At 38.1% G+C, this 27,087-nt stretch overlaps 1 protein-coding gene across 2 annotated transcripts; it reads right to left on the reverse strand.

The window, feature by feature from the left end:
* Nucleotides 1–142: 142 nt before the first annotated feature.
* On the reverse strand, nucleotides 143–26,727 carry LOC121430795. 2 transcript variants are annotated; one of them, XM_041628199.1, is made up of 26 exons: nucleotides 26,508–26,727; nucleotides 25,553–25,595; nucleotides 24,103–24,177; nucleotides 22,950–23,120; nucleotides 21,856–22,026; nucleotides 21,237–21,398; nucleotides 18,626–18,793; nucleotides 17,723–17,896; nucleotides 16,921–17,084; nucleotides 16,093–16,149; nucleotides 15,085–15,204; nucleotides 14,324–14,608; nucleotides 13,477–13,677; nucleotides 12,858–12,990; nucleotides 12,107–12,148; nucleotides 10,507–10,811; nucleotides 9,774–10,242; nucleotides 9,112–9,278; nucleotides 8,438–8,612; nucleotides 7,899–8,009; nucleotides 6,915–7,078; nucleotides 5,152–5,259; nucleotides 4,378–4,489; nucleotides 3,091–3,187; nucleotides 2,436–2,529; nucleotides 143–1,710 (listed from the first exon to the last, which is right to left on the reverse strand). In XM_041628199.1, exons 1-26 carry the CDS (start codon nucleotides 26,613–26,615, stop codon nucleotides 1,660–1,662), a joined length of 3,927 nt encoding a protein of 1,308 aa, XP_041484133.1. In that variant the 5' UTR covers nucleotides 26,616–26,727; the 3' UTR covers nucleotides 143–1,659. The 2 variants fall into 2 exon arrangements, with proteins under 2 accessions (XP_041484133.1, XP_041484134.1); XM_041628200.1 differs by lacking the exon at nucleotides 12,107–12,148.
* Nucleotides 26,728–27,087: the final 360 nt, after the last annotated feature.

Below are 27,087 nucleotides of genomic sequence, written 5' to 3' on the forward strand. Positions count from 1 at the left end.
TTTCTTCGCATATATACTAGTACATCGCCGACACTTTTCGTTTCAAACAACAGCACCCCAATAAGACACACACTCACAATAAAGTAAATAGACGAGCAAACAAACACACTCAGTGCAGACAAATTGAAATCAACACAGCAATGTCATGACTAAGAATACAATGTTTAATACTACGTTGAACGCCATATTTTTTTTATCCCTACATATAATTTGCAAGTATAGGAAGTCGAAACCCTACAAAACATTATATATCTATACATAAAGACGCAACATAATATATTTAGATATAAATACATAATTATAGTACAAATTTACATACTTAAAGTACACAAAATACCAATAGGTATGACCATAAATCTGTCCAGTCTTCATAAAACCGTCGTCATAAAATCACATAATAAAATTTATAAAACCCATATACTCGTATAGTTAAGATAGACTTGTACCAATATACATATATAAATATCATACAATATTTCATAAATACAATACAAATTGGCAATTCAGATTTTCCTTATATTCATAAATAGTCTACTAAAAAGAACAATCGTATGATTTATTGATGTTAAAGTCAAATATTGATCAAGAGAGGCGGTGGTTAAAAATGACGGTACATAGGCCAATTTTGAAGATGGCTAAAAAACTATGCACTGCTTGGTCATGTTGGTTGTTCAAGCTAAAGGGATGCCGTAATCTCAAGATGGTATGAAAATACAAAAGTTCCGGGTCATCGGTGCGTGGAGCTATATACATCCTTCCGTTCCGAGTCAAAAGCGACCCGAAACGTAGGTCACATGTTACCTTCTTCCAGGTCATTTTGACCCTTTTAGGATAGCATTTGACTTCATTCTTGGTAATTATTTTCACACGAAATGGTCAGAGTGTCGTCATAATTGACTATTTTGGGGTCAGACCCGGTCGCCTTTGCAATATTGAATTTTAAACAATGATCTGTTTCTATTATACAGAATATGAATATTACATAATTAATAACAATGACGCGCTTAAGTCAACTTACTAACAAATCTCAGGAATCAAACCCAAACTCATTTATTTATTCAACTGTTGTTTAAGACGTTATATTTGCTTCTACAAAGCACAGTTCAGGGGGTGTTGATGAAGGGTATAGCGAACAAACGCATCTTAATAAACCAACCGAGCCTTGACTTTCAACAAATGGAATGTGACTGTAGGAGATTTTTTTAAAATATACTTTAAAAATGAATTAATATTACACATACATATACCCTCAGAAAGGTATCATTTAGAATCCAACGGATCGACACGTCAATGTAGGCATATGACAACATGTTTCTTATGCAAATAACATTGTACATGTAGGCCTACATGACTGTATGACTCGTTATAAAAACTTATTATCATGCCAAGCGATGGATATTGTTTTTATTATTATCATCACCGTCTCCATTTTACAAGTAGTTTGATGGTAAAAGGAAAAAAAAACGTATTGATCTGAAACTGCTTTATATTAGATGCAATGTTTCCATACAAACTTTGGCAATTATGTTCCTTCATTACAAGATTATCTGCTTCTTTTTTTTTTTTTCATTCGTCGGGTGACCTTTTCTCTCTTTCTCGATTTTAGGGTTGAACTGAATAATCCAAGAAATCCACAGTGCTTGAAATTGTAGTACTGGTTTACATGTATTCATATCTGGTAGGGACGAATCGACTGACGTCAATAAATTCCTGGAGCAAAGTTATAAGAAAGAGGAGGAAAGATAATCATTAGTGATTAAAAAACAAAATGGCCCAAACTCGAAATAAATAAACAGCGCCATCACATGGGAAGACAACTTGTATGCGTAAGGGCGGATCTCAAATCACTGATCTGTCTACAGATCAGTGTCTCAAATGGGATTCATTATCAAAACTTTATTATTAAAAATCGAGACATGCTTTATGTCTCTGAATGGATAGAAGCTCCGCGTGTGAATATGATGGAAAATGTTGAGTTCGATTAGGCCATTGTCATAGAAATCCATCTTAAGACTTTAAATGAATTAAGGTTCATATTAAAAATGGTAATATGAGAGATGATGACGATGACAACGACTCAGACGATGATGGTGTAGGTGGTGATGATCATGATGATGCTGATGACGCTGACGATGATGATGGTGATGATGGCGGTGGTGATGCTGCTGCTGATGATGGTGGTGGTGATGATGGTGATTATGATGATGATGATGAAGGTGATTATGATGATGATAGTGATGATTATGATGAGGATGATAATGGTGGTGATGATGATAATAATGATGACGATAAAGATGATTCAATGGTGATGATGATGATGAACCTACTACTGCTGTTGATTTACAAATTGGATCAAATTTACAGCAATAGTATGACAAGTTCTACAATTAAAATGTGATAGTAGTATTGATTAATGGCAGAGTAATTTTACTTACCTGCGGTCCTAGTTTCTCAAGCTCATGAACGAGAATTCGGAAGGATGGTCTCTGGTTAGGATCAGTCTGCCAACAACTTTTCATTATCTCATATCTATGAGAGAGAGATAGAGAGGGAGGGAGGAGAAAGAAAGAGAAGAAGAAGAAGAAGAAAAAGAAGGAGAAGAAGAAGATGATGATGATGTCGATTAAGACGAAGAAGAAAAAAAGAAAAGTGAGACCTTATAACATGGTGATGCTGGATTAAAAGGGACACACTATGATTGGTTGGTTGATTGATTGACAAATTAATTAATTAATTAATTCATTGATTTATTAATTGATTGGATAGTTGGTTTGTGGTTTAATCTTTTGATTGATTGATTGATCGGTTAGTTGATTCAATTGATTTTATTGATTGAATGGCTTTATTCGCCATGTGTACAACAAGTGATACAGAAATATATTTTGGAGTATCAAGTACAATGCCAGTACAGCTGATAGGCCTATATGGCGTATTTCCAATGTGATCCTTACAATACGGTGACTAATATTGAAAATAAACATGTCGTGGGAGAAGTAACGCTTCAAACCAATTGATATATTTTACCACAGTCTTATGTCGGCATTTTCATACATGTTAGTCACTTATTTTGAAAAGAATAAACAAACTTACGATTCATCTGGGCAGTGTGGTGGTTGTTCAAGACGGAGGCCTGATGGGATACGTGTTTTGACGTCACGTGACGACATGCCAGGGTAAGGTGTTGCACCTGTGTTTTACAGAGGAAAAGATTAATCCATATTTATCATAACTGAAAAAATAAACGAATTAATCAACGATCTATTATATACGCCGCACCAGCAAAATAAACCATTAAAAGAAATTACCCACCGATTATATCAAATCACTGATCGTCTTCGTGATCTTAGTAAAAAATATTCTGCAGTTACATCAATTTTGGCAGCAAAATTTTACTTTCAAAAGTAAAGATAATTGTATTTCAATCTTCGTTTGCACCGCTATGCAGCAAGTAGATCGGGCCAAATGATAAATGGAAACAATATAGAGTAATATATATGTTTTAAGCGCCAAAGAAACGCTCAAAGTTAAATAATTGATGGTTAATAATGTTTTATTTTATGATCGATTAAATTATGATACAAATTCGGAAGAGAAAGAGGGGCTTAGAAAGAGAAGGAAAAGGAGGAAGAGGATGAAGAGGGAGCGTGGAGAAGGATGGGAGGAGGAAGAGGAGAAGGAGGAGGGGGGAGGGGAGAAGGGGGACGAGGAGGAGGTGGAAGAAGGAGGTGGAGGAGGAAGAGGAGGAGAGGGGAGTGAGAGGAGGTCGAGTAGGAAGGGGAAGATGAGGAGAGGGGGAGGAGGAGGAGGAGGACGAGTAGGAAGAGGAGGAGAGGGGAGGGGAGGGGAGGGAGAGGAGGAGGAGGAGGAAGAAGAAGAAGAAGGAGGAGGGGGGAGAAGGGGGACGAGGAGGAGGTGAAAGAAGAAGGAGGTGGAGGAGGAAGAGGATGAGGAGAGGGGAGTGAGAGGAGGTCGAGTAGGAAGGGGAAGATGAGGAGAGGGGGAGGAGGAGGAGGAGGACGAGTAGGAAGAGGAGGAGAGGGGAGGGGAGGGGAGGGAGAGGAGGAGGAGGAGGAAGAAGAAGAAGAAGGAGGAGGGGGGAGAAGGGGGACGAGGAGGAGGTGAAAGAAGAAGGAGGTGGAGGAGGAAGAGGATGAGGAGAGGGGAGTGAGAGGAGGTCGAGTAGGAAGGGGAAGATGAGGAGAGAAGAGGGGGAGGAGGAGGACGAGGAGGAGGAGGGCGTGGTTGAAGGAGGAAAACGATGGAAGGGTGAAGTAGAGAGGATGATAAATAGGAAGGGATGATGAGGAGGAGCCTCAGTGGCGATGAAATGGACAATTAACAAATCACCAATCATATCTTGAAACCAAGTAATCTTACCGAAACAAACCAGCTCCCATAGCAGTATACCAAATGACCAGACATCATTCTCAGGGGTGTAAGACCCACCTGCTAGCACCTCTGGGCTCATCCATCGTACCCCCATGCGACCCTGATAAACAATCATCATAAGGATTAATCAGTCAAAACATGTATCGTCAGAAATACTTCACCACTGTCAAACATACATATATTCAGATACAAAAGTTTTTCACAAAAAATAATTGAATCTACACCCACATTATACATAGAATTTGGTTTTCCATCGAGTGATTAATATATAATGAAATGATAAAAACAAGAATGGTAAACTGTGGTTTCTAATAAATGTTCACATCGATAAGGCACTCTTGACGCTCCACATTTATTTCATAAGTGGAAAAATGCAACCCCCTAAAACAAAAGCCCCAATAGATGGCGGTTATCAATTATCAAAAATCGTAGGCCTGTTATCAAGCAAGTTTTCCTTCTCTTTTAATACTGCTAATGCTGGTGAATATTACCAACACATTTTTTTTTATATGGGCGTGAAATATAATCAGATTCGAGATGACCTTGTTCTTACACTCTCGAAAGTGGACTAAACTATAAAGCTACCAACTGTTGGTTAAAAAAAAACTCATTCATTCAACATGCAATTCTGTTTTAACCAACAAATGGTTCATATTTAACCAACTTGTAGCTTGGTTAAAAAGGATTCTGAGAGTGTGAGAAAAGCATTTTCAAAAGTATGTTTGGAATATTTTGTTTCTGTGATCATAAGAATATTCTTACCTGGTTTACTACATCAGTAGGATCTCTGATTCTGTGAGTGTTGGAAACCTTTGCCCTCAGATAGTCGTTTAGGAGGATATTGCGACTGGTTAGTTCTCCGTGTGCAACCTGTATAAAACATACAAATAAAATAATGATGATAATGACATTTTTCCAAAACGGGTTACTTGCACTTTATTATCGCTTCTCGTCTTTGCATATATGCGTACACCACGTCCATTCATTGGAGAATATTATTGTTTGAATGCACGATTATATAATATACAAATATTTAACAATTCATACAATGTGGAGCGTTGTGGCCCAGTGGATTAGTCTCCGGACTTTGGAACAGAGGGTCGTGGGTTCGAATCCCAGCCATGGCGTAATTTCATTCGGCAAGAAATTCATCCACATTGTGCTGCACTCAACCCAGGTGAGGTACATGGGTACCCCGTATAGGATTTATTCCCTGAACGCTTTAGCGCCTATTGACATGGCGGCTCAGCTACAGCCGGGGCAATGATATCAAGTATGAAAGCGCAGTTGAGTATATGTACCCTATTGTTAGTATCATAGGGTAACCTCAATGTAATAGTGATGTAATGGAGATATGCAACGAGTAGAAACACTTTTTCAGTGCCAGTGGCGTACAAATGTGGGACTTGGGGGGGGGGGCTTGCCGTTTCCCTTTTTGTTTTTACGACAAAGAAAAAAAAGATAAAAGGAAAGAGAGAAGGGTGAAATATGGTATTATCTTCTCAATATTATATATGGCAAAATCTATCACAAAATTGGATTTTGGTAATAAAACTGTCAAAATGTTCGCTCATTCAATTAGCTCGCTCGCACATTTGTTCGAAAATAATTTTTGCCCGATAGGCATTTTCTTTCCCAATCTAAATTTACACTGTTTAGCGCTATAAATGTTACATAAATTATTATTATCATCATCAGTATGAAAGAATTCTGACGGCATTTGCGGAATCATACATATCTCGAAAATTTCGAGAGATGGCAGCAAAGCGGTCCAATAATCCATCAATATCTATTTTTTGTGATTGTAACCAGACTAAATAAGAATGATTTAGCGGTCTCATTTGACAAACAACCTATAACCTTCGATTGAATGTTGAAGTTCTTACAGTTTTATGTTGTCTGTTTTCACACACTATCACTGTTATCCGTTCCCTTTCAATCCTAATCAGGGACCGCGGAACGATTTTGAAAGGGGGGGGGGGGGGCTGACCATGCAAAAAATCACAATCAGACAGATGGTAATTGTTACGTTTTTGTACACGGTTTTGGATAAAGCCCCCCCCCCCCCCCCGTTTCTGCGGCCCTGCTATATTACCTTGGATATCACCCTGGGGCGGATCAAGGATTTTCCAAGGGGGACAATTTTTCCGAGGGAAAATGTGACAAGCAAAAAAAAAAGCTTTTGTAACCAAAAATCAAAGATATTTCGTCCCAGAAAAAAAATTGAGAAGCAAAAAAAAAAAAAAAAAAAAAGGGGGGGGGGGGGGGCACGGACCGGTTGTGCCCCCTGGATCCGCCAGTGATATCATCAATATTTTTTTATACTCTAAACATGCCGAGTAAAAAGCCGCCCAATATTCATAATATTAGGCTACATGGGGACATTAATGTTCGTTTGACACATAAAGGACGGCATAATAAATTTTCTTACAACTTCGGGTAAAAATTGCACAGCTGCATCAGGTGTAACAAACATACATGTTCTCTTTTAACCGAATATCGGGTAATCGTATGATGGCAGTTACCTTATGAGTCTGTAGGAAGGTCATTCCCTTTGCAGTGTGAATGGCAAAACGAAGGAATATTTCAGCTGGTGGGGGCTTTGCGCCGGGGGTTCCTGGCCGATTACGACGAAGGAATGTCTGAAGTGGGCCCTTCGATGCGTACTCCAAGATCATAAAGAATGGATCTATGAAAAAAAGAAGTAACATTCCTTATACAATAATCCCATTTATTAAAATCCATCAGGAGGCAAAGTTTTTATCAATATTATTATTATCGAATTGATAAGAATTTCATATAAAATGTACAGTAGTTGAGATCACAAAAATGAATTGCATTGTGAATAATCATCACGATACTTGCAAATCTATCGTGAGGTAATTTTTTTTCAATAAATTGATAAGGATGGAAATATTTGAAATCTTAATCAAGAAATGAATACAGAAAAAACGTGCTTGAATCGTTGGCTTTATATGCGTGAGGAAAAAAAAGTTAAGCATAAAAGTGGCAAAAGTGGCGTATAGCTATCTTATTCTCCGAGGTTGATAACATTTTAAACTTTATGCTTGTATATATTTCTTATACAATTTTGGTTGGACTTGACATAAATGTAGAATTCACACACAAAATTTCAAAGATTTAAAATCAAATCCAATTTGGCTCTGAATATTGACCAGCCAAACTTGAAATTTACTTTGAAACTTATTTGCTGATTTTAAGTATTGGCTAAAAAAAGTAAATTTGATTTAAGTCCTTTGAAATTTTAGATGAATCTATAGGATTAAAAATAAATGCAATGTTCGACTATTTACAATATACAGCCTCCCTGGATTTATTTCAAATCCTAAAAATTGATTTAAGTCCTTTTAAGTTTTATAATGAATCTATAGGATTGAAAATAAATCAAATTTTCGACCATTTACATTATACAGCCTCCATGGATTTATTTCAAATCCTATAAATAGGGTGCAAGAGCGGAAGTATTTAAGATATTAAAGAATGCAAACCTGATTTGGTGCAGCAGCCGACGAAAGCAATAACATTTGGATGAGATTTGAGTTTCTTCATCGTCTCAATCTCCTTGATGTAAGCAGCTTTGGATGTCGATGAAACGTTGCCTGTTTGATAGTGTTTAAAAAGTAAAAAGATCCAAGATCACCAATAACCTGAAGGAAATCATGCAATAAAAATCATACGTTCTCGAGTAAAACAATCACATTATTTATGTATTGATTGTTCTGTTTTATTGTTTATATATTGGTAGTATTATTGTACCTCTTTTTTTAAAGATGTCGAAGTAGATGCCATATGCTGCCTGACTAATTTGAAATTAAATCCAAACAAGTTATTATGGATTGATGAACTAATTTCAAGGCCCATCTTACTTAGAGTTGAGATTGATTAATCTTATTAATATTAATATATTAATGTTATTCCCGATATTTGACGTGATTGATGATAATTATATTTTCACATATACTATTTAGTTTTATCATGATTATTATCCACCCCCATCTATGCGACATTACTGTTATCTAAAACTTACGATTGAGAACTTTAATCAAGACGGACGTTGGTTCTTCATCTTCCTTCTGATCGGGCAACCAGACACTAGCCCGGTGGATGGAGCCATAAGCCCCCTCGGCAATCTCCTGCTCGAGCTCGATATCGTCTTTAGGAAGCTCACCGTAATGCTTGTTGAATTGGTTCAGATCACTCCTCTACAGACAGGGAAATTTGGAGAGAATGTGAAATACATTGTCGAAGGGCGTATTAGGAGGAAGAAAGAGAGAGTGAAATGGAAAGTGTATAATAGATAAAGATAGCGTGAGACAAGCAAACAAAAGAGACAATAAAATCCAGAAAATGTGTGTGTTTATTCTAACCGGTTTGTTTGGTTCTGATGCATGTTACAATGATTACGAAAACCGTATGAGATTTTCAAATATTGTTCAGAGGATTGCAAGTAAATATGCCTATATTTTCAACAGTCATAATTAAAATGTAGACATTGTCACCTAACAACCTGCATACTTTAATTGGGTAATTGAAACATAGATTGAAAGATGCCAGTACAAACCCATTACCATAATTATTGCCATAAAACTTGATGCATAATTGCTGTAAGATCGGGCAAAATGAACTTTAAGTGTATATGTATTACATTTTTGTTTTGTATTTCAATCAAATATGACACCTTGTGAAATCAATAATATTTACCTCTCTCGTCAAGCCAATCACATTGAGAGAAGCGCGCCTAGGTTTCTTCGCCGCGTTATTGGCGCCCATGGCTTCACGGATGATACTGTCATAGCTCCTGCTCTTGCTGACACCCGTAGGGGGCGCTATCTTTGGTCCCATCGCCTGTTGTAGTGTGATACTACCTCCTAAAAAAGAAATAAGAAAGACAAGAGATAATTTGAGAACAATTCTAAGATAAGGATAAGGCTATGGCGCTGATCCATGGAACATTGTGAGAGTGGGAGAAAGGAGGCATGTTTCCGCCCCGCCTTTGATAATAATGTTGCTCATTGTTGGATCCTTTTTATGGGACGTGCCCTGTATATATTATGATATTGATCACCATTCTATTAAAGTGAGGTGGAAAACTCATTCATTTTTTGGATGATGACCTAACATCCATTTCTTTTTTATGACATTTTTACGCTTATCAGATTATCAAAGTGAAATTTGTTTCTTAGGCATGTGAAAAAATTGTCGGCTTGTCCAACTTCTATCAAACAAAAAAAAAATGATCAAATTTGATGAAATCCAGTTGGCGAGTCCCCTCTAAAGCTAGAGATCCCTGGGCAATAAGTTATTATAAAAAATAGGGCTATTCTTATCATCCTGGCAATATGTCAGTCGATATCTTAACTTACCGGTGGTCCATCCTGCCTTCACCGGTGGAGGCTGTATTGAAGACGTAAAACCAGCTCCACCACGCGGAGAGATCGATTTTCCGCCCGTAGCCTGTTGCATCGTCATACCGCCACGTTGCGGCGTGCGCGGTAAAACCGCTCCATTCACGCCAGTCTCCTTTTCGATCGTAACGCTTCCTTGTGGAGAGGACCGCGGGCGAACTGCGGTATTACCGCCAGCTGCCTGTTGTACGGTGAGGCTGTCGCGTGAAGAAGACCGCGGTCGAGCGGCGGTTTTCCCGCCTGTTGCCTGTTCCATGGTCATACCACCGCGTTGTTGTTGCTGCTGTTGTGGCTGACGTTGTTGTTGTTGTCTAGTAGATTGTTGGCCTTGTTGTGCAGCTTGTTGTTTGCCAGATGATTTTCCATTGAAAGCATCGTGTAGTGTTATCCCTCCAGTGGACTGTTCATTGTTTGGTTTTGAAGCAACCTGTAGCACATTGGAATTTGAAATAAAAATGAAGTAAATACAGTACATAACATTCGTTTGAGCCATCCATGAACATGATGATTAACGTTATTTCCGTCACAATATTTGGTAGGTTAACAAAATTGAAATCCCATGTTTTTTTCTCCTGGATCTACAAATATGTTTGTTAACATTATTTTGTTTACTTCACTAATATATATTACTGAGAGCCCGTTTAAGACCATTTTACGTTTTAAAATCGAATTCTCTCCTATATTTTCTCACCTTCCCACCAGTGGCCTGTTGCATTGTCATCCCGCCAGGATTTGGTTGTTGGGCTCCTTTGCCGCCCAAGCTTTGATGCTGTTGGCTTGAAGGGGCGTTCTGCTGGGCTCCTTTCCCGCCCATTGCTTGCTGAAGGTTCATACCAGCAGCTGCCTGTGGTTTATTCGCTGCTCCCACACCCTTGTCCGGTGTCGCCTGGAGTGGGGCTCCTCTGTTTGGAGGAGCAGCGATCGGTGCGCTGGGTTCGTTGGCGGTCTTTCCGTTCATGGCTTGCCTGAGGTTCATCCCGACATTGCTCGAAGGTGCTACAATAAACGAGAACACCATTAAGAGATGGTGTAAATCAGGTTTATCAACAGACTGCTCGAAATGGGAAACAACAATAGAAACTTTTTTGTTTGTTTGGCATGGCGCAATGATATATATATATTTATCAAAAGTCAAGCATATTCTTTTTTAACAATTTCGTTTCTTTAAGAAGTTTTTGGATTCAAGATAAGAAACATTGGTCCAAAATATATGACTCAAACAGTATCCAGTTTGTAATATTTTCACGGCGATATCCAAACAAAACAAGAACATACTAACACCAAACATGAGGATAATTCCGGATACTGGTATTTAGTTCACAATATAATGACTAAACCCTGTACAAATGGAGAGTACTAAACGCGATTATCGATCACACGAATGATAGAGAAATGGGGATCTCTAAAGCTAAATTAAACAACCAGATTCACTCGTCAGAGTCTGATTTTACTCAGGTATTGGTATGACTTCTTTTTTAAAAATACTTTATGCAAGAAGGTCGTTAAAGCTATAGTTTCTTCAACAGTGGTAGAAACGGTTTTCTTGCATCTCTGGTAGAAAGAAGACAGTGTCACACCGTATCTTTACATTGTGTTCATATAAATGGAAATGTGACTCACACTTAGAAAATTATCAAATTTAACAGCATGAATATATTTTCAATCTGGGGACACCTCAACAAGGTGAATGTTGGCAGTATATGTTCACATACTGGGCTATGTGAAAACGGGATTCTCTCTGTTGTTAAATCGCTCAAATTTATTACAGTGTGAAGATGCTTTCACACTTTTAACATCCTTACCACATGAATGTTCACATAGTGAACTTCTCAAGTCCAACAGTGCGGAGGCAACACCACACTGTGGACATTTCTTGGTGTAAAGGCAATCCCATACTGTGGACACCTCCACCGTGGGAGTTTTAGCATGTTCACACAGTGTCCGTAATTCACATTGCTAAAAGTGCTCAAATTCAACAGTGTGGAGATAATTTCACACTGTGGACACCTCGACTGTGTGGGTCTTCACTGTGTATTTACACATTGGACTGTGTGAACATGTGATTCACACACAGTGTGAGTACTCAGTGTGTTCACATAGCTTGTAAAAACGTGGGTCACACTGTTGAAATGCTCAAATTCAAAAGTGTGAAGGCAATTTCATATTGTGTACCACACTGTGAACGCACTATGATATTTAGTTCTTTTCAGCAGGCACTGTTAGGGTATAGATTAGAGAAAAAGATCACTGGAGACAGGAGAAGGGACTGTGGTAAAAACACAATTTCTTACTCTCTTGTTTCTTGTTTCCTGCTGGTGATGTGATGGTATTGCCTGCAATGAAAACAAACATGTTTTACCATATACACTGCAAAAACGCAGGTGTTGATTTAACACCAGCCCGGAATCTATATGTCCACACCAGAGAAGTATTGAAACAACACAAGTTTGGAATCAAAACGATGCTGTTTTAATACTTGGTGTTGTATAAACACCTTTCTAGTGTTAGACCAAAACGAAACTGGTGTTGTTTAACACTTCTCGGGTGTGGACATATAGATTCCGGGCTGGTGTAAAACCAACACCAGAGTTTTTGCAGTGTATAATTACGACAACTCTCTTATCTAGAAAGCACCAAGCACATTAAACTCTCTGTTTGCGTTGAACTCTGATTTTCGAAAATATTGTAATAGCATATCGCAATGTTCCGAACAGTGGTAACGGTATCAAAATTTTAGCCTATGGCTAGCCTCCCAGTAAGAACGAAAGAGGTTTCGAATCTAAATCGTACAGTGACACAAGAACAATCAGCTGCGATTTGAAAGAGACTTGGACTTTACTCCGTCTCTGACCATAAATCTTGCAGAAATGCCATTAGGCTTGCAAATTTTAACTTTCTTCGAGGGTTATTCCGAATTCCAAATATGACAACTTTTCCATTTGTTTGCAAAATGCGATTTGTTAGAAACTCGGATCGTTGTTAGATCGCAAAGGGCGCAACGGGCTTTACACGACTACACTACGGCGTCGCAAGGTTACTCACCTTGCATGACATCTGTAAGTGGAGCCCCCAGGATATCAGTCAGACCAGCGAATTGCGGTACGATTCCTCCCGTCACTCCTCCGGTCGTCTGCGATACCTGATGGCCAGCCATCTCCTTCAATTGAGCGTCCAACTACAATGGAAAACATATTGGTAAACATAACATGTCAGGCGCCACCACCGATTAACGAGCGTCCAACTACATGTATGATAGTAAATACATTAATATTGATCAATGTCCTTTGGCATGACGTAATCTAAACGCAAATAAAGTATATGCCTAAATGTGTATCGGGATGGAATATTCATATTCAAATTCAAAACTGAATTCAATTTTATTTCGAACAGGAATGAAAACAAAATCTATTACACATCATGTCATGTTTAATTACACTTCTATAATGTAAATAACATTTCCATTGATGAAGTGCTCTAAAAGCGCCTTATTTAGCTGATATGCTAAAGTTGGTACTACCTGACTATGGTTGTATCATTAGGAGTATCATATCCGATGGGCATGGTATTTTAATCATAACAATGCATAAATCCAAAAGAAAGAAATTTAGATAACCATAACTTAGTTGTGATGTTAAGTCTTTGTGCATTCCAAAAGTTTTACCTGCATAAGGTGCTGCATCATATCCGGTGTCGCGACCCGGTTCTCATCGGTTGCGTCTTGGGCGAGGTCGAATGGTTCGGCATGCTGCTCGATGACCGCGGATACACGGTGAACGTTACCAGGTCTCCGCCTTCTTCTCCTCCTCATCTTCCTCTTCTTCTCACCATCAGGCAAGGCCTGGCTCGTTTCTTCATCGTCCATCTAGAGAATGAAAATTTGATAATTATTTATAGAATACTACCAAAAAATAGGGATACCATGATCGTAGTAAAGATGCCAATAGTTAACTAAGTAACAATTAATATTTTCTCTTTAATTAAAACCACAGTCAAAATGACCATCCCTTAAGCAGACTCCTGTTTGTAGTGATTTATGGTATGGATTTCAGTGAACAGGTCGATAAAGGCACATAATATACATCCACCTACTCATACAAATACCATATTTCCCGTTTTCACAAGCAACAGGGAGTTCTAGCTCAACGACGCACGTCGTATTCAAGAACACAGGAAATGTATTGTCAATGCCCTTCATGACGATGAACAACCAAGAAGTCTTTGTCGAAAATTGCTTAATCAAAACAGCTTTTTTTTCCTGCACTCTTGACAAACGGCATTGCAATTTTTCGTCAGTTTTGAATTTAGGACAAAACTGCTGTTCCGGAACACCAATTTTCGACAAAGACCTACTAGCTGCTTATTGTCATTTGACGGGCATTTTCAAAACATTTTAATGTATCATTGAGCCTGCCCTTCGTCACAGAGGGAAAACTCCCTACTAAGTACGGGAAGAAATCAAAATTATTTCACTTTATACAAAAAAACATGAAATAAAAATGTTTAAGAACCTTTATGAGTGTGTCCTCTTGGGCCTCCCAGGATGTCGCATCTGGATTCCACGATGGGCCACGAGGACCCGAGTCTGGTCCAGCCTCTAAGGCAGATCCAGGCCTTTCTGCGGATGATCCAGGTCTTTCCAACGATGTTCCAGGTCTATCAGTTGCAGTACCAGGTCTAAGGTCTACAGTTGAGCCAGACTTGGAACGCATGCTGCCAGAACGGGAGCGGAGACTTCCGGAGCGAGATAAGCTTCCAGCCAAACTAGAGCTATCTGACTTCCAGTAGTCATCCAACTAAATATAGAATAAAAAATGGAGAAAGTCAGAATAACATTTAAGAGTGAAAACAGATGAAGGTATAATTTATGAAAGATAACAATCATCAAACAATTCGACTTTTTGTTGTAAATTTTGATAATTTCACGCAGAATGTACATATTTCCTCCATAGCCTATGAGTAATGCGAAGACAGGGTTTGACATAATAAAAACGATGAACAGGATAAAGTTACATGATTGTGGCACCATACATTTTGTTGTGATTTTACAGGAATACAACCAAAGTGTTTAGCAGATTATTCGATCTCTGATTAGAAGACGTGGCTTCTTAGCTTAGGAGCTTCGCCCTTTCATTAGATGTTCTTAAACATAAACATTTTATCGCTAGATGTACCAGCCGTGGAAAACTGCTTTGCTACGTGAGATAAGAATGATTGAATCGTCCATCATGTTTTAATTTCTTGTCTTCCTTAGATAGCTTTAATAACTCACCAATCCAAAGTCTTCCTCGTCATCAAGAAGGCCCTCGGTCTCATCCAACTTTCCATTCTTCTTCAGCTTCGCTTTCAGCTTCTGACGGCGAAGTTTCTCTGCCGCGCTTTTCTTCCCATCCTGATTAAAATAGAAAAAAATATATATATAGCTATTTCGTTAAATTGGAATACCAACAAGGAATATTGTTAATCCTATAATGTTATCACGGCACATTTTCTACTCAAACTCCATTCACTGAGGCTGCTAAGAAAGTAATGTCATGAACCGCGTTCACATTGTGAAGGGAGGAGAGGTCAGAGGAGAGACCTGTGGGTCGCAGTTCTGTGTGCGTGCCCTTCTTGGCGACCCAGATCCAGATTGGCTGGCTCCTCCAAAATGCGCCTTTTGAATGTCTTTGACAGATATATGGCGCCATACAAATGCTGTGCATCATTGTCATCATCATCATCATCATCATCATCATCATCATCATCATCATCATCATCATCATCATCAGCATCATCATCATTATCATCATTGTCATCATCATCATCACCACCACCACAGCCACAAATATCATCCCTAGATCATCATCATCAGCAGCAGCAGCATCATCATCTTCATCATCATCATCATCATCATTGTCAGTGCACAAGGACATGGCAGAGGACGACATTATGCAACATAATGTAGCACATTACTAAATGCAAAATTACTGAACATACGTATGGAATGATATATTTTGCTAGATTAACTGATCACAACACTCATACCATGAGATGTGAAGTTTGAGATCATAGCGAGATATGTTTACTATTTGAGCCTCAAAGTAGTTGTTTAAACGGTTTTAAAAAGAAAGTGTTTAAAATATTCAACAACAATATATGAAACATGGTTGTTTCAACTTATAAAAATCTACTTTAAGTTTCATATAAAAGCGTTGTATGAAATTTTAAAACTGGGTTTTGCCATGTATACATTATGGTAAAAAAATATTAAGAGCGTTAATAAAGATCGTCCTCTTACCGGAATGATACTCATTTCTGCGGCTTCTTTATACAGCTTATCCTTCTCACGTTCTTCCTATAAATGACAAAACATGAAACATGAAACAATTTCATTAGTTAACTGATTCAAATAAGCAGAATTGCCCCTTCTTCACACTAGATCTTGATATGATATAATACGATTTTGAGCCACTGTATTTGTTGCCCATTTTGTAAGAACAACGTACTGAATTCGCGTGGTATACCTTAAAGAGAACACACTCGATAGATGATGATGATATTTAAAAGATTTTATTAAAGGAATCACTAAAATAAATCATAAGTGTTCAATATTGCCATTTCTGTAATTATGTACTTTCGAAATTCCTTCGAGGTCTATATGAGTTGGGGTATTATGATCTATATAGATATCGCCGTTACTTTTCTACTGCTCTTGATAATGATCAGTGTTACCATGACTGTAAAGATGAGCCGCCATATAGGTCCTAAAGCTTACAAGGAATAAATCAAACCGGGTACCCATTCCACTCTCCTAGATCTAAATGTCTTGGTGGGGATTTTTTTTTACATGATTGCTAAGAAAGCATGAATGCTTGTAAGCAAGCTACCAGAGGACCGACTGCTTAATTTCCTCTCCGAAGGACCTGGTAATGAGGATTAATGCCTTACCACGCTTACTAAAGGGACACTTGCCCACCAAGTGGGTATTGAGTGCAGACAATGTGAATAAATATCTTGCTGCAGGAAATTGCAACCATTATGCACATGTTGTATGAATGTATGTCATGAGAAAGTAATCATGTAGGTCTACACATTCATCGATTAAAGATTTAGAAAAGTAACTTACGAGCATCTGTTGTCTCTTAATCTTGAGCTGTCTCTGCCGTAAACATAGCCCGATGATGAGAGATATGGTTAAAACACCGAGTATACCAAACAGAATCGAGAGGATAAGAGCCCAGTTGATGTTGTAAGTCTTGTGCTTGACATGCCTCACGAAATCCGGAGGAACTTTGGAAAAAAAGGTCGAAACATAAGGATATTAGCTATGTTAGGAAAGTTAGTAAGGAAACAAAAAGATTGCCCACAGTGGTCTATTGAGGCAGAAATTTGAGGGGCACAACATCATGCATGAGAAAAAGAATTATAAAAAGTCGCAAGCAAGGGACAATTAACCCTTTTTGAAAAAAAATCTTAATTTTCTTTTCCTTTTCTCTCCCTTTGGTCGTGTTTTTTTTAGGAAGGGGAGGGGGTGTTCCCGTACCCCTTTTATATGCAAGTGAATAAGCGCATCATTACCGATACGGATAGTGCTCGATCTATCTGATAAGAATTTTGGGTTTTAATTATTAAGATTATGATGCATTGAAACAGCAGGTCGAGAGTATAAATCATGCTAAATCAGGTGCCGTGACAGCTACGGAATGATCGAAGAGGATGGGGGGGGGGGGGTTAGACCGTCCCGACGACTTAAAAGTGATGACATTTTTTCAATTAAATAATAGTATGTAAACGACCCCATAAGTCAATTTTAATCATGTTTATGTTCTTATATCTTCATTCACCACTTTCGCCCCCCCCCCCTCTATGGGTTGATGGCCCCCTGCCTCTCTCTGTGGCGCCGCCCCTGTATTCAATATATTTCTTACCCGGACATGGATGCGAGAAGCATTTCTTCTCCTCGTAGTCGGGATCGGAGGCTGGGCAGTCTTTACCTCCATTCCGTGGATGAGGGTTGTTGCAGTGTCGACGTCGGTGCGATACACCGCCTCGGTCGCAGGTCTTGCTGCAGTCCGACCACGGTGACCAGTCCGACCACGCCCCTGAAAAACAATTGTAATATAAATATAAAAAAGATAGAGGGTCATAGCGTACCTGAGGGGGACGAGGGCAGAATTAAGGCATAGTACCCCTTGATAGATAGATTTTTGATGATCTTTTTCTCCTTGCTTGTCAGATTTTTTTACGGTTGAACTTAGCTAAGAACATTTAGAGAGTTGTATTCTGTCTCAAAATGTAATCTACACTACTGCCCCCAACAATTTTTTTTGGGGGGAGAACGCTTTTAGAGAGAAACTCCCGAATATGGCCATGAATTTTTCATCTCAGATTTTTTTTTACCCCCTCGCCTGAACATATTGCCAGGTAAGCGACTGGATGAAATAAGATAAAGAAACATGCTATACTGAAAAAAAAACCTACTGGTGATATTGAGAGTAGGCTATGAAAAGTGAGAAAAACAAACAAACGAACTTAAGTTACATAATAATTACAAGAAGTATATAAATAATTTATGATGTTATAAAAAAGATTCTTAAAAACGTTCAACCCCCAAACCACAAAGGGCGGTATAGATAGAAAAGAGCCACAACGTTTTCCTCTACCTAAAGATCTGATGTCATCCTCTGCCCTTTTACATGTTTCAGGTTGGCGATTTGCCCCTTTCCATCCTCTCGTCTTTTATAGTGAAAAACTTGAAATATTTTCAAGTCATTGACAAAAATGGAACCTATACGCCAATGTTTGGTGCTCAAATATTTTACCCCACTCACCATTTTGGACGCATTTAAATCCGGTGCACGCTCCGTACTCTTCCTGTGACGGTCCCACGCAGTCTGCCCCGCCTCTCAGCGGTGGCGGGTTACTACACGTTCGTCGCTTTCTTCCTCTGCACGTTTCATCGCATGAACTAACACTCCACTCGCTCCATTCTCCGTTAACTAAAAAACAATGATCAAAATTATTTCAAACATTTGATTCCATATCCCCTTTTTATTGTAAACATGAATAATTTCAGTCATTTGGCTTTGTATCATGTATTGAATTTTATTGCTGAATAAACCATTCGTGACTGAATTGAATTTTATTTCATTTACAGGGGTGGTACCTCCTTAAGGGGGTAGGGGAGGCAAGAAAACGAATTTGTGTCCTTTTTTCTCACTCTTTCTCCGTTAACTAAAAAGATTATGATCAAAATTAGTTTAAACATTTAATTCCATATCCATTTTATACAGGGGCGGCATCCGGGCAGTTTTGACTCATGTTCCCTTTTCTCTTTTTTCAACCTAGGGCAAAAAAAATATATATACATGTACATGAGCCCGACGCCTCCCATGCCCGCTCTTGCCACTTCCCTGCCCCTATTCATTTATATATTGAATTTTACTTTTTTTTTAATTAGTAGTAAAATATATTTCGCATGCTTCGGGTGCGCATTGACATAACATAATTATAGACTTGCGAATTGACCTACGTTTGAAGTGAATTTGCATCGAACATTTCAGATGGATCTACAATTATGCAACTCATATTAATATAAGAACAAACCAATAAAATACACTTGAAAAACAAAAACAAAATGCGTAATAAACACATATTAAGTACACAGAGTAATGAATGACATTAAACCATTGGATTCCCTTTGCTATGTAGTTCCTCATAGTCAACATTTCCTTTTCATCTGTGTGACAAGGTCTCTAAATTCACAAGTCATTATAAAAAGATGAAACAGACAATCATATTGAAAATTTTTATTATGAATGTATTCTCATAACCCTCTGTCTTTTCATCAATTTTCACACTACTTTTTTCGAATCTCGGAAAACGTTTCATTTAATTTCTAGTTGGATGTTGGCTTATAGGACTTTCCTAAAGTTGAGAACTCGACATTTACATTAGATGGAAAGATATTGATTTAAACAACCTACAGTCTATTCTCAAAAGCAGTTTTATTGATCCTTATTGGAGACAAATCAATAATTGGCATGACGTAATAGAAAGAGAGAGAGAGAGTGTAGGGGAAGATGTAAGATTGTAATTTACAAGACGAATACATTATGGTCATGATGATGCACACATTATATTCAGCACTAATATCAAATATTACTTATTCTTTCATATCATCCTGATATATATATATACATATATTTAAATATAATGTTTTTTCCATAAGTATTAACAAAATGTATATTATTGTCTTGTTCATTCTTTTCAGGTTAATACCTTAGATACATGCACGATTCTCTACAAATCAACCACAGTACTTTCACATCAAAGGTGAATGATTATGTTGTTATATCCTTTAATAAATACTTAATTGAAAGACAGTTACTTTGATTATTCTTGATATTCTACCATATATTATATTATATTATACCATAAACGTAGTAGCAGCAGTAGTTGATGCAATAAAAGTAGAAATAGCGGCGGCAGGAGCAGCAGCAGCAGCAGTAGTAGTAGAAGTAGTAATATTAGTAGCAACGCCAGTAGTTTTAGTAGTAGAGGTAGTAGTAGTAGTAGTAGTAGAAGTAGCAGTAGTAGCAGTAGAAACAACAGCAGCAGTAGTATAAGTATTAGTAGTATTAGTATTAGTAGTAGTAGTAGTAGTAGTAGTAGTAGTAGTAGTAGTAGTAGTAGTAGTAGTAGTAGTAGCAGTATTAGTAGTAGAAGAAGTAGTAGCAGTTAAGTAGTAGCGATTTAAGTAGTAGCCGTAGCAACAACAGCACTAGCAGATACTATAGAAATAGTATAGGTATAGTAGTAGTAGTAGTAGCAGCAGTAGCAGCACTAGCAGATACTATAGAAATAGTATAGGTATAGTAGTAGTAGTAGTAGCAGCAGTAGCAGCACTAGCAGATACTATAGAAATAGTATAGGTATAGTAGTAGTAGTAGTAGCAGCAGTAGCAGCAGCATCAGTAGTAGTATAGCAGTAGTAGTAGCAGTTGCAGTAGAATTAGTAGTATTAGTAGTAGTAGTATAGTAGAAGCATATAGTAGCAGCATTAGCAGCAGCAGCAGCAGTAGTAGTAGAAGTAGTAGTAGTAGTAGTAGTAGTAGTAGTAGTAGTACTACTACTACTAGTAGTAGTAGTAGAAGTAGAAGTAGCAGAAGAAGTGGTAATAGTGGTAGAAGTGGTAGAAGTGGTGGTGATGGTAGTAGTAATCGTAGTTGTATCAAAAGTAGTAGCTACGTCTGCTATTCTGCAGTGCTGTTATTGTTGTTGTTGCTTTTGTTGGTGATGATGCTACATGTATTACTGCTGCTGCCACTCCTTTTTCTACTTTATTGTAACCCGACCTATCAAATACCAAAGACGAAAAGCGAAAAGCAAAATGCGAAACAAGCGAAAAGTTAAATGTGAATATCATACAAATCTTTCTCACCTGGGCAATCAAGCACACTGCAGTAGGAAACATCAACCTCACTTCCTGCACAATCCATGCCTCCATCCTTGGGGGCTGGATTCGTACAGGTTCGATAGCGAGTCTTCTGACAATCCGTGTTACAAAGTGAATAAGATCCCCAGTCGCTCCATCCACCGTGCGCTGAATAAGATAGGAGAAAAGTGGTGCCCTTGAGGGATTACTTAAACATTTTTTTTTCATTGATTAAGCGATGGCCATCGATTCATCATCATTGCCAATTTATATTCTGAAGGTCAGCATGTTCCAATGACTTATTATACAGCGACTAATAAATCCAAGTGTCTGTTTTTATTTTATTTACACATTATTGAGTAGTCACACAACAACATCTATCGTGATAATACTCAAAGGTAATTAATGGGCTATCAGACATAGTTTCGCCGTTTTTTTTTTTTGGGGGGGGGTATACTTTCAATCAATAAGTTTACATTTTTTTCAGCCTAAGGAGATAAATGTAATAGTCAACAGCAACGTCATTTTTACCGAAATGGATGGGAATGCCTATCGTATCAAGTATCACATTCCAGTTTAGCGTTTTGGAGCTGCAAGAGGAATTATCGTATCAAGTGTAACTTACTTGGACAGATGCCCTCGCCGCAGACTCGGACCTCGATATCCTCCCCGGTGCAGTTTGCTCCACCATAGGCTGGTGCTGGATCTGAGCAGGTCCTGGTTCTTGTTTGGTTCCCGCCTCCACACGTCACGGAGCAATCACCCCAGTCCGAATAGGAGCTCCAGGCTCCATCAACTAGAATGACATGGACCAAGGGTACACCGTCAGATTTATGGAAGGTTTCTCAAAGAGTTAAGTGTAACTAGAAATCATTCTTAAGTGACAATGATACTGATACATCCCATGGGCAAGATGTGGCCATGGTGATGTGTTATATACCCAGCACACAAGTCGGGGAACTTAAGTGCGATTTTTCAAATCAAATGTAAGTCTTCACCCCCCCCCTGAATGCAATGCTCTCTTTTTCCTTCCTCTCCCCATTGAGGGGCTAGACCTGGCAATGGGTCTATTTTTTGTTAAAGCTACAAACGAGCGAAGAGAACCAGCAAACCAGCAAAAATTTTGACCTTTTAAATACAAAATATATATATTTTTTTTTTGGGGGGGGCATATTTTGACAAAATTTGTGAAAAACCCTATAACCTTGGTTTTTTTTTTGGGGGGGAGAGGGGTTCATGGCTCCCAAGACCCCTCCTCTATCTGTACGCCAGTGCCTCGCCCATTTCCCCCTACCCCCTCCCCTTCCCGCCATGATTAAATGTCCAAGCCCCCTCCTTTATATCTATCATTCTTCTTTGACATCTTTTATTCATACGCTTAAAGAAGAAAACTAAATATATCGGGAGCGTTTCACGAAATGACTTGACAGACGTTTCATCCGACAAGCACTGCTTTATCCGACTGTTACTATGGCAACAGTGCCTCTCGGCCAATCATAATCGAGGAAAGTTGTCAGACCTGACGATTTGTCGGACGAAAATGTTGATGAAACGCTCCCCTGAACAGGGAGGGGAAATCTTTCTTCTATAATGCTGCAGGCACACTGCCAAACCCAACTCCAGATCGATCAAACCTTATTACAATACTTCGAATGGCAATATCGTCGACCTTGAGTCAATATCGCGTCGGTATGACAGTATAACCTTAAAGTCTCTTACCGGGACACGGGTCGGTATTGCACGCTCCTTGCTCCATCGAGAATCCAGTGCAATTGGCGCCGCCATTGGAAGGGGTGGGGTTGTTGCACCTCCTGAATCGAACAGTCAACCCCCCTTCACAGGATTGGGTACAGGAATGCCAATCGCCCCAGTCACTCCATCCTCCGTCCACTGAAATAAGACGAATCATATTAATAATGCTTCACTCTAAAAACAGAGAGTAAAAATTTACCAAATGTTGGGCAGAAAGGGAACATGCATGTTTGCTGGGTAATTCCCCTCCAATATTGGGCAAAATGAATGTTTGAATTGTGAATTTCAACGCAACGTTGGGTAAAATTTACAAAATATTTTGTACTTTTTACCCAACAGACATGTCTGTTCCAATTTTACCCAATATTGAGTTAACTTTTTTTAGAGTGTAATGATGATGATGATGAGAGGAATAATAATAAAAATAACAACAACAATAATAATAAGGACAATGATAATAATAATTATGATAACAAGTGGAATCGAGGATCTGCTTCTTGAGTTTTTATGGCAATATTCAATTTTTCGAACGGCAATGGCTCAAAATTGCTAGTCAGTCAATTATGATTAGTTATATTCCGGTTATATTCCCATGGCCTATAAAATAGGTCATGGGTGTGAATATAATTATTAAAAGGACTACTGCAGGAGCACATTCGTGAATCTAACAAAATAAAATGAAATGACATTAATTGTTCATGCCAACATGCTAGCAATGTGCACTTGCAGAAAAGGGAAAAACAAAGCATAGAAAAGGTGGAGGTGTGCGTTATAAGTTATAAGTAAATCCTCAACTACCTACTAATCCAGTATGCAATCAAAATATATTAAGAGTAAGAATAACAACTTGAATTTCACCACAACAAATAACACAAATGGTGACAATTAATGGCATAAGAATCAGGGGCGGATCCACGATTTTCCAAGGGGGGGGGGGCACACTTCTGTTCTAACGGCAATTATACATTACAAATTTTAGATTTTAATTTTGCCTCTCAAAGGAGGGGGGACAGTGCGCCCGGCCCCCGGGGCCCGGCCCTGGATCCGCCAGTGATAAGAATGATAATGATAATAGACCCCCCATTCTTTTCTATATAGAATAATGAAATTCGGAATTTACCAGCATTACTTGGCGATGAGAGATCAGTAGTGAAATCGCCCGGCAAAGTCACGGTCAGGATGGTCGAGTCTTCAGCTATCGGACGTGATAGATACAAAAATAATACATATCATTATAAATAAAGGCATATATACATTGCATAGCATTAGAAGGAAATTGAGTATGGATAAAGAAGGTAGAAGAGGGATATACGAGTAGCTTGTCCCATAATACTTTCACATCTGATGGAGATGACATTATTGAGCGTTCTGATTGAATTGGAATGTTCTTCTACATCAGTATACAACTTTAGTCAGATTGAAGTATAAATCCAAATTAAAGTACGTGTGGATAGAGTACTAGTCATTCAGCTTGCTATAAATATAGTTTGCTCGCAAAAAAAAATATAAGTTAAGAAAGCACTAATGACCATTTCGATCTTACGATGTATCATCGATAAATACATCTATTCAGAAACAAAGGAAGATCTGATGTGAAAATGAGAAATTAGGCCTACTAGAGAAAGAAGATTAATATTTTTTTCTAAATTAATTTATATCTATTTCATAATATCTCTCGACCATGAGAAGTTAACAGATGATATACTATATACATGTATATATTTCTGTAGATAACCAGGGCTCTGGGAACGATGCTTTTACAGGTGGTGCTTATTTAAATTTGGCAAGCCAAATGAAAAAGTAAGGTCATTTTGGTCCCAGGAATTTTGACAAACAAGGAAAAAAACTTTCTCCAACAAAATGGAGATAATTTTGGTTATTTTCATACATTACAAAATTCCAAGGGGGGGCTGCCTATGAAGAATAACACACGCAGCACCCCCACCCCCTACACACACAAAAAGTATTAGCACCCCCATAGCAGGCACCCCCGATTGCCAGGACCATGTACATAACGTAGGCAATATCACAGCAAAATAATACAATGAATATAATCGAAGCAACTAAATTAGAGTCATGAGACAATAAAAGTTGCAGTGAACGTTCGTGCTTATATTGGCGGGTGCTTTTATGTGTATCTAAAATCTAGAAAACTTCATGCAAGAAGTCGGTAGACCAATAAAATGTGAAGCCGTTTTTAAGAGTTTCGAAAGCATTATAATCGTTTTAGAAAAATAGTAGGTCTACAAATGTGAAACACATGAGATCTATTTCCATTGGCATTTGTAATCATTATCAAGACACGCATTTCCAAAATGGCGGAAGATGTCGCAACGAGGTCTTGACGTCTTATTCCTTCAATAATTATTGATCAACTCCCCTTTTCTCATCAAATCGATAAATCTCTTTGTTACAATCCGAAAATCCCTCTGTTGAGAACATCGAGTGAATAGCCCCCTTTGTGTTTTTGAAGGAGGGGAGAGCGTAATCGTATTGATCTGTCCCTTATAGACTTTGTTATTGCCTAAGTTTAGAAAACGAAAATGACCGACGCCATCTTGGATGCTTACCTCTTATGAAAGTTGTATGCAGACAAATTACGAAGACAAGGAACTGCAAGAAATTAAAAAATAGACTGTTTTAAAACTCTTTAGCCAAAAAGGAACAAAGATTAAGATAAAGAAATTCGTAGAATTAACTCTGACGGAAAAAAGTTAACATCATGTTAAAGATTTGCTCAAACTGTCCATCTTTGCTTCGCACTCAATTTAATAATTTTGTATCGAATTTTCATGTTTAGTTGTATAATTAATTCAAAACTGAATCCAAAAAGAAAATTCAGAAATACGCATAAGGTCTAAGTTTGTTTCCAGATATCTACGAATACTAAGTTTGTAATTTCTATTTTTCAAACAGAATATCAACCACAACCGACAACAGGAAAGGGATTCCTCAAAGTTTTGTTTTCATTTTTTTTCAAGTATTGTCTTCTTTATTTCTGACATCTATTCATAATGATGTACATCTAAAAACACGCTCCTATATACAACTTGGTTGTTGTATGAAGTGATTGGTTTTTTTTTATCTTTGTCTCACACTAAAGTTTTGAAGTGTAAGCAGGGGTTTTAGATTTCTCATAGTCATTGTTCAACAAATTGAAAATCGTTGTAAAATGTTCACATATTGTTTTAAACATGTTTACAGCTGTCCAAATAAAGGCCAATATCTTGTTGAAAATAGATACAGGAAGTTTCATTTTTATTATGTGCAGGCATCGGAAAGAAATACCTTTACTACTTTCCTCACATCACCATGTTCGTGCATTTTCCATCATCGCATAAAATCGTCGTTTTAACCTCACAGTTTTTTTTTCGAAAATGTTATTGATGTTCACATGATAATATTATGATAATGAATCAGAACACTACTCCCAATAAAAAAAGCAACAAAAACACGATGTATACAGTCTTAAAGTCTTAATTACTTTCACCGTTTTTATGATTTCATTATGCAACATGCACTCACCATGAAAGTCGATTTCCCTGCGAATGTCTCCATTTTGTCTTTGTTAAAATACCAAGTTGACTCCTTGAAATAATAATTCCTTTGTAGATCCAATAAGATAATAAGCATAGATCATATTATCAAGATCATGATCACAGGAAAACTCCCCAAACCGGACAAGGCGGAGCTGATTTTAGTTTGGCTTGCGGCCGTCCTGTTGTCCCGCTATTCTATGACGTTTTGTGGTGAAAGCAGGATGGTGTCGCATTTACAGAGAGGAGGGGGAGAGGGGGGGGGGGGTCAGGTATAATATCGATCCATCTATAGAAAGACAGCAGTGCATCTTGGGAAAATACCTTTATCTGAGACCGCTGTATGCAAATTGGTCTAAGGAGATTGACAGAAAGAGACATGATCACAGGCAATCTAGACCGTATACAGTATCAAAGGATGACGAGATCGTTATAGAAAAGGAAGGAACACATCGTCGGTGACAAAAGCGGGTATGGAGAATAGAAGAAAAACCTTGAAAAGGAGAGGATGGAAGATAAACATAATATAAATATCAGTTTTCTTATCGTTATAATTATCATCATCACCA

Source organism: Lytechinus variegatus, chromosome 17, assembly GCF_018143015.1.
Source record: "Lytechinus variegatus isolate NC3 chromosome 17, Lvar_3.0, whole genome shotgun sequence".
Lineage (NCBI taxonomy): Eukaryota > Metazoa > Echinodermata > Echinoidea > Temnopleuroida > Toxopneustidae > Lytechinus > Lytechinus variegatus.

Excerpts from the sequence above, each read along its gene's own strand:
- LOC121430795 (XM_041628199.1), bottom strand. The coding sequence starts at position 26,615 with ATGCTTATTATCTTATTGGATCTACAAAGGAATTATTATTTCAAGGAG. Across the intron at positions 22,027-22,949 it reads CAATACCGACCCGTGTCCCG|TTGATGGAGCCTGGAGCTCC; the intron begins GTAAGAGACTTT and ends ATGTCATTCTAG. Across the intron at positions 14,609-15,084 it reads ACGAGGAAGACTTTGGATTG|TTGGATGACTACTGGAAGTC; the intron begins GTGAGTTATTAA and ends TTCTATATTTAG.